The following is a 7,952-nucleotide window of genomic DNA, read 5'->3' on the forward strand; positions in this document are numbered from 1 at the left end:
AGACAGGACCCAGCCCAGGAGGGGCGCCGGGCAGGGTGGCTCTGGGGCTGGTTGTGTGGGCAGCAGCGGCCCCAGGAGCCCAGCCCTCGTTCCCATCAGGAGGCCTCGCCCTGCCCGGTCTCTGAGGCCCTTCCAGCCCCCGCCGGCCAGGAGGGGGAAGGTCCCTGTCCCAGCACCGGCAGCTCAGCCTGGGACAGCGGCAGCACCGGGGCCTCTGGCAGCAGCCAGGCCGACGGGCGCCACTGCTTTGCTCCAGGTGAGGAGCCAGGCTGGGCGCCGGGAGGGCTGAGGACGGGATGTGAACCCCCTGGGCCCAGACGCTCTCCCAGGGATACGGGGGGGGGGGGTCCCCAGCCCGGGTGTCTGGCCTGAGCCCCGCGAACCCCACGGACAGCAGCAGCCGTCACACAGCTGCCCCTTCCGCACGGGGACCTGGGGGTGGGGGCGTGAAGAGCTGCTGCCACCTTGGTCCTGGCTGCTCCGGGCGGGGGGAACAGGCACCTCCCCTGGGGTCCTGGGCAGGGGAGGGGGGCTCTGCTCTGGGCTTCTGCAGCTGTTGGGGGCTGAAGGCATCCCTGAGAGGGAGGTTTGGGGCCCCATCTGCCCTGGGTGCCTGAGGTGGGAAGGGGGGTCTTTAATCCTGCTCTGCTCACCATGCCCCTGTCCTTCCCTCCCTGGTGCAGGGAGCCCCCTGGATTCGGAGCAGGAGGAAGGGGTGGACGTGGCCAAAGATGAAGCTGCTCTCAAGGTCATCCGAGAGCAGCTCCAGTGCAGACATAAGGTACAAATGTTCCCCACCTGGGCTGGAACCAAGATTGCCCTGTCCCTTCCCAGCATCCCCACCCCCTGCCGAGGGTCTTGTCCCTCCTCATCCACCACCCCTAATGGGGCCCTATTACATCCATGATGTGGGACCCCCAAGATGGGGGTGTTTGTCCCACAACAGCCGAGGTCGTCTCCCCCCACAGGCACTGTCCCGGTTCCTGATCCTGCTTGTGTAGGAGTGGTGGGGGATTTGGAGAATAGGCGGGTCCCCACAATCCCCCATTGAGGCCTGAGCCCTGGAGCTGGTGTGGGTGGGGCAGGAAGGTCCCTCGCTAACAGGTTCTCTCTCGCTATACCCCACTCCTGGTGGGTACAGGATGAGGGGCAGCAGCTCCTGTTCCTTCAGGCCATCTACCCCGCATGTCTGGCTGCACGGGAGAGAGGGGAGGACACGCTGGAGCCGCGCTGTTGCAAGGCGGCCGTGGTGAAGAGGATCGTGGTGAGTGAGACACGCCATACGGCAGCTGGCGGGAGGAGAGAGACATGGGATTGGCAGGGGTATGGCCAGGCTAATGGGTGGGGGCTGGGTGGTGTTGGAGGGGGCAGCAGAGGGCAGGGATTGCTGGGGCTGAAGACTGGGGAGAAGAGAAGGGAGAAATTCTGAGATTGGTGGGTAGTGGGCAGGGGGAGAATTGTGGGGCTGGAGGGCAGCTGAGAGTGGGGGACAAGGAATCACATGGTCCCAGCTCGGTCGTCGGGATGGGGCTGAATGGGGGCAGTTTTGACAGGGAGGAGGAGAGAAGGGGATTGGGAGTGAGCTGGGCAGGAATCCGGGAAGGGGGACAAGTCGGATGGGCAGGAAGGAATCGGGGGAGCGGGAGGTGGTGGGGGATCCTGCTGGCCATGTGGGGCACTGGCTGTGTCATCTCCTCACTGGGAGGTGTCAGTCGGGCCTGAATCTCACACGCTCCTTTGTCTCCTTCGCGTCTCACAGGAGCTCATCGAGGAGCTTCCCGACGACTCGTCACCCAGCGCCGTCCTCGCCCACTCCCTGGCTGCAGTGGGCAACCTCTGGTACCTGAGACAGCCCCACCCCCCACCCCGCCGGCTCCCCTCACCCCAGTGCTGCTCAGGCCCAAGGCTGGGAGTCACCGTCACTGTCCCTCCCAGGTCACCTCCCAAGAGTGGCGCCTCTGGCAGAGATGGTGGGGTGGGAAGGGTCACTCTCTCCTGGCGGGGCTCTTCTCTTCACTCCCATAACATGACAGGGGCCTTGGGGAGGGGCTCACTCCCGGGCTCAGATACAGGAGGGGCAGCAGGCTCCAGGGAACAGGAGCTATTCCTGTCCTGCCACTGTCTGTCTGGGACGCCTTGGCCTTGTCATTCCCGAGCTCAGTGCCTCAGTTTCCATTCTCGCCAGCCTGTGCCTATATCCCTGTGGGTTGGTGTCCGTGTTAGCGACAGTCCCACCCCCGTACTGCACAGTCTAATACCAGCTCCTCTCTCTTGCCAGCACCATGAAACCTGCTCTGGAGCCAGACGTAGAGACCCACCTCTTGCGAGCTGCCCTTCACTCTGTCTTCACCCTGGGCACGGAGAGGGACACCACCGACATCCAGGTACATCCTTCTCCTCCATCCTCCTCCTCTTCCAGAGTGGTTCTTGGTCCTGCTCCCTTGATTCGCTGGAGCTCCAGATTTAGGGGTGGGGTAGCGGAGATGGAACAAGCTGCAGGGTTGGATCCTTCCCTCCAGCAGGGAAGAGATTACCCCTCTCTGGGGGATTTCTTTCTTTCTTTCTTTCTTTCTTTCTTTCTTTCTTTCTTTCTTCCATAAGCCGTGTTTTGCCCAGAAGCCCAGCTATCATCCATAGCAACCTGGCTGTTTCATACTCTTCTGCCTACAAGGCCCTCTGCAGAGACCTGCTAAGCTCATGGATCAAAGGTCCAGGGGTCATCAATTCTTGCGAATTGCCTGCAGTGGGATGTGAAGGAGAGAGGCCAGGAGATGTGTTTGGGAGTCTCCCCAGTGCTTCCCAGAGACCCCTCTTCCCATCCTGTGGCAGGTGTAGGCTCAGGTTCCCTAACTCTGACCCATGCTTTGCAGACTCTGCACAAAGTCATCCCAGAGGTCCTGGATGCCATGCTGGGGAATCTGCTGGCAGAGTCCCCAGACACAGACAGGCTCCACTTCATCTTGGAGGTGAGCCCCATTTACCTTAACTCTTTGGGGGACTGGTAAGGAGAGACTGGAAGATCCATTTTCTACTCTGTCCTCCTCGCTGGGTCCCCAGTGGGCCGTCCTTGGTTGGGGAGGTCAGTGCAATGCAGTGTCAGGTCCTTCCTTCTTGAGGGACAGAGGAAGGAGCTGGGACTTCAAGCCAGAGCTCTGCCTGGTTCTGCGGAGCACGAACCACAGGGCTCCTGGCTGTCTTGGGGAGTGAGAGTCTGAAAACCCACCCTTCCCCCACCCCTCCAACACACACACCCCATGAGATTTGGGAGATGGTTCTCAGAGAAGAGGCACACGCTCCTTCCTAGAGAAACAGGAGGACCCCAGGGAATCAGCCCTTCCCTCTGATCTGCTCTGAAATTCCTGGGGGGATTGTGCTCTCAGTCACTCCCTACACCCCCCAAGGATTTGCGTAGCAGGGAAGGGCGAGGGTTCAGTCTCCTTTCTGGTGAACTGTTCAGGAATCAGGAGTTCTGGGAGGAGGGGACCAGCCCCGACCCCGAACATTGTCCCAATCGAGAGAGATGCTGACAAGTTGTGACCTGCAAGGTACAAGCTGTGTCCTGGGGGAAAGAATCCCCTTCTAAAGCTCTGCCATCAAGGCCTGAGATATTCCCCCCTGCGCAGAATGTCTCAGGCCCCTGGGGCTGGGGGCGTGGGGCTCATTTGCAAAGCAGGTGCAGCTGGCCATTGAGTCTGACCTGCCTCCTTTCCCCACAGCATGTCAACTTCTGGGTCGTGTCCAGGGTGTCCCAGGAGCGAGCCAGGGCCATCAGGAGCAGCACAGCCCTGCTGAGATACATAGTCACCCTCCCTGAGTTTGACGTAAGTGAGCTCCGACCCCAGCTTGCTGGCTCCCGGCGGAGGCGGGCTGGCTCCGGCGGGCTGCAGGATCTGCTGCTGCCGGGGCTGTGGCTTAGGAGGGTTCTTCATGGGGAGGCAGGGTCAGAGCAGGGACTGAGCTCGGCTTGAGTCAAGTTCTTCTTGTCCTGGTTCAGTGTTGTCCCTGGGCCTTTAAGGGGCCCATGCTCCAGCCCCTGCTTGGCATCCCAAAGCAGCTGCGGGCTCCCTTGGCAGCAGAGCAAATGAAGGCTCGATCTCAAGCTCCTCTCCCCCAGCATCTCCTGCAGAGGGGCTAAGGGGAAGGAGCCCTCTGGCCCAGGGGGGACAGGGAGCTGAGAGGAAAATGCTGATGGAGTCCCCTCTCCTCTCCCTTCCATTAGATCTCCGCCGAGTTCCCCAGGATGGGGCACCATGTGGCCCAGCTGGCTCTATTTGTCAGCGATCCGGACAAGGACATCAGCCGGCAGGCCAGGGAGGGGACTTACCGGCTCTACCAGCTGCTGCTCCGACAGAGGGGTAAGGAACCCAGCTGGGACACGGAACCCAATAGGGGACTGAGAGTGACCACAGGTGGAGAATGGGACCCCAGACCATTTCTCTCCGACTGACCCCAGCTGGAGGACAAGTCTCTCTCTGCCTCTCTTCTTCTCCACTCCACTGTGGAGCCACCAATGGGATTGGAAGGACACAGAAACTGCAACCAGAAGGAGAAAAGTCTCTTTCTCTCTCTCTCTTCCAGGGCTGACCATACATGACGCGGAAGATCTCTGGTGCTATGACTGGCACCAGGACAGAAGGCTGTTGGGCTACAAAAATACAGCCAGAGTGGGGGAGGTAAGGGCACTGTGCCAGGGCATGACACAGCTCAGGGAGTGGGGCTGGCTGGGTTCCCTGCAGTGGATGCCTCCTGGAGACAGGAAAAGAGCCAGCTCCTTATTTCCAGCTCAGAGTTCCTCAACCAGCAACCCGTGGGACAGGCTGGTGCTAAAGGTCCCACATTGGAACCTCGCGAGTTGCCATGATTTGAGTGTCTTACATGGCTGCATTGCTACGTGGCATAAGGAGGATCCCCGGGTGGGTGAGTTAATATAGGATTATGGCTCTGGGTGTCTCTCTGCTCCTTGTCCCCCTGGCTGATCCCCAAGTGTCTGAGAGGAGAGCACTGGGTCAGTCAGTCACGATTGCTTGATCAGACCCTTGTTTAATTCCCTGCACCCTGTAGAAGCAGAGAAAGGAGGTGGGCTTTGCCCAATTCCATTGCCAGTCAGGAAGCAGAATGCCCCAACCTGGGAACTGGGTAGGGGACACAGTGAGCTCCAGAGCCAATATGGACCACATGCGCCCCCCTCATGTCTCCAGACCTGGCCAGGGAATGGCAGAGTATCTGGACCTCAGCCACTGTTCCAAAGAAGCACATTGTCACTGGCCCAAGTTGCGGCTACTTGCTGCACAAGTAGAAAATCAAAGACACACCCCCGCCCCCGTCTCACAACTGTGGTGAGAATATCCAAACCTTCGAACACACCGTAACACAGTGCCCCCAGACTGGAGTCAAAGGTGAAATGGGTGATTTCCACAACATCACAGAGGAGGCCTTGGAGTGGCTCCTGGATCGACAAGGGCATCTGCAGAACGCTGCTCCACAGACGCTCCATGAGAGAGACTGTGTGAGCTTGTCCCGCCTCCCACAAGCTGAATTGCTGCAGCGGAAGAAAAGTCTCCGAGGAGTGTCTGGGATGGGGACTGGGCCATGAGTCTCCTTGTCCTTGTCAGGCTGCAGGTTGGATTCCCCTTGAAGAAACCAAGGAGCTGCAGAGGCCATTCCCAGCGACGAGAGAAATCACTAAGCTGGGGTGAAGAGACCTTTGGCTGTCAGCTCCAACCCCCTCGCCCCCCACAACACACACACACTCCTCTAGCCGCTGAGATGCAGGAGATCTCTCTGCTGGGAGCAACACAGGGTCCCCTGTCGTCTCTGTGCCCTGCACAGCAGAGTGGGCCTGCTCACACACATTAGAGATCCATTTCCAGCCCATCCTGGCCCCTGCCATAAATTGCCCTCCCGAAAGAGCCACTGGAGGCTTTGGTCCCTAAGCACCTGCCACCTTTTGATAAAGGGGCTTCCCTGAGCCCTGGGACCCTGAAAGCCTCCTGGGGAATGAACTGCCTTGGCCACAGCAGCTCTCTTCCCCGCCCTTTGGGGCACTAGACGGTGATGCCATTGTACGGCCAGGACTTGGAGGCTGGCTCTGGGCAATCTGCTCGAGCCTCGTGTCCTCTTGGTTCTAGGTCTTTGGAAAATTCTTCTGCGACGGGCAGAAAAGATCCTTTCTGCAGACAGCAGTGCTGGCCATCCACGACCCCCTGCTACGAGTCAGCCAGGCTGGGCTGGTGCTCGTCTACTCCCTCCTGGGGGAAGCCCAGCAACTGATGGGGGTCACGGTAAGCAGCTGCAATCCACTCAGGAGCTTGGGGTGGGGCCCAGGACCTCATTCCCATCCGATCGCCATTCGCTGGCCTGGTAGCAAGGAGCCTAGTGGGGACTTCTGGACTTCATGGACTTCTCTTCTTAGGATGTGGTGCTCTGCTATCACTCCTGGGAAGGACAGGAGAGTCCCCTAAGTGCCCTCTGGGAACCTTTCCTGCCCCACAGAGCTGCACCCATTTCCCCATGGCCTAGTGTCCATGTCACCCGAGCCACCATCGAGAGTTGCTCCCATCCCTGGCAGCCTGGGAGGCCAAGGACTGACTGGAGATGGCGACTGACCAGGAAGGGCTGAGGCACATGGGCGTGGGAAGCTGGTCTTGCTGCTGGTAGGGCTGGACCCGCTCTCGAGCCATTGGGAGGATTCAGTCAGCAGGGGCTGCTGACCTGCCCCCTTCACCAGGGCTGCCATCCTGTGGCTTCAGCTTTTGTCACTGGGGTGACTTGGGGAAAGGTCTCAACCTCTCCCCATCCCACTTCACTGCTGCCAGAATCCCTCCTGCCCCCCGCCACCCTGCTACAGCCCCCTCCCTGCCCTACCTGGGTGGGGATGGAGGTAGGGGTGGAGGAGAGGGTTCTCCGAACTTGAGCGGTGTCCCCAGGTGGGTTGGAGGTGGAACAGCTGTCAGGGGCACTGATGGGGAGGTGGCAGGAGCTCACCCGACAAGGAGGGGGGTTGGCACTGGAGGTCACTAGAGAGGACAGCAAGCCTCCATCCTGGGGGTCGGGAGGGTGAATCCACCACTCAGACATGAGCAGCTGCTGGGTGGAAATGATGGTGCTGGTTCCAGGTGCCCTTAATCCTCCCTGATTCCTGGGGAGCGTCTCAGTCTCTGACATGTTCTCGTTCCCCTGCAGCACGAGGATGTCACAGCCAAGATCATGGGCCAGCTTCACATCATCAGGCACTTGCACCAGATGCCCGAGGCGCTGCAAGGGCTGTGGCTCGTCTGATGCTCTGAAAGGTTCCCCTCCCTGTTCAGCAAGTCCCGCTCCCTGCTGCAGGTACTGCTCTGTCTCACTGTAAATGCGGGGCTAGTGGAAGCGGAAATGGAGGCCCCTGGCACTCACAGAAACTCTCTCCCCTCTCTGTGGAGCTGGGTCCTTCCCTCGGCCCCCCACATTCCTTCATCTGGGGCAGGAGCTCTTTCCCTCACACCCATACCCCCCCCCCTCTTTCCTTGATCTCACCCCCTTCCCATTCCCCGTGCTCCCAGGCAGAGATCTTCCTGCCCCATATGGCACAGAAGGACCTTTGGGTCAGGGCTATGGACTGTCTGCCCAACTGAAGCTCAGGAAGCTCCACATTTGAGGAGGTGAGGATGGGACAGAGGCTCAGGGCTAGCTTCATCTCCGGCCCTTTATTCTTCCTTTGGCCCTTCTCTGGGCTCTCAGAGTCTGACATGAAGAGGAGCCTCCTCCCCCCGTGTCTCCTAGGCCCTGGGGTGTGTGACAGCCTCCCAGATGGCTGCAGTCAGAAGCTGAACCACCTCAGGGAGCAGTAGGGGCAGGTCCCTTGTCCGAGGAAACCAAGCAGTGGTAGTTCTCAAAGAGGCTGAGAGGGAAGACCCCGCTTCCTCATGGAGGTAAGAGCCATTGACTTCTTTGGGCATATGGGTCTCTTGGGA

At 59.9% G+C, this 7,952-nt stretch overlaps 1 protein-coding gene across 1 annotated transcript; it reads left to right on the forward strand.

Moving 5' to 3' along the window:
- The first annotated feature begins 1,600 nt into the window (after positions 1–1,600).
- LOC119567567 (maestro heat-like repeat-containing protein family member 1) lies at positions 1,601–7,420 on the forward strand. Its single transcript, XM_043527931.1, has 8 exons — positions 1,601–1,839; positions 2,279–2,384; positions 2,871–2,966; positions 3,717–3,821; positions 4,220–4,355; positions 4,579–4,673; positions 6,129–6,281; positions 7,183–7,420. The coding sequence occupies exons 2-8, from the start codon at positions 2,283–2,285 to the stop codon at positions 7,276–7,278; spliced, it is 783 nt and encodes a 260-aa protein (XP_043383866.1). The 5' UTR covers positions 1,601–1,839; positions 2,279–2,282; the 3' UTR covers positions 7,279–7,420.
- The last annotated feature ends 532 nt before the right edge of the window (positions 7,421–7,952 follow it).

This window comes from Chelonia mydas, chromosome 14, assembly GCF_015237465.2.
Source record: "Chelonia mydas isolate rCheMyd1 chromosome 14, rCheMyd1.pri.v2, whole genome shotgun sequence".
In the NCBI taxonomy this organism is placed as follows: domain Eukaryota; kingdom Metazoa; phylum Chordata; order Testudines; family Cheloniidae; genus Chelonia; species Chelonia mydas.

Bases quoted from the DNA above. Each gene is read 5' to 3' on its own strand.
- LOC119567567 (XM_043527931.1), top strand. From the start codon at position 2,283: ATGAAACCTGCTCTGGAGCCAGACGTAGAGACCCACCTCTTGCGAGCT. The intron at 2,967-3,716 runs GTGAGCCCCATT...CTTTCCCCACAG, and splicing joins GGCTCCACTTCATCTTGGAG to CATGTCAACTTCTGGGTCGT. The intron at 3,822-4,219 runs GTAAGTGAGCTC...CCCTTCCATTAG, and splicing joins TCACCCTCCCTGAGTTTGAC to ATCTCCGCCGAGTTCCCCAG.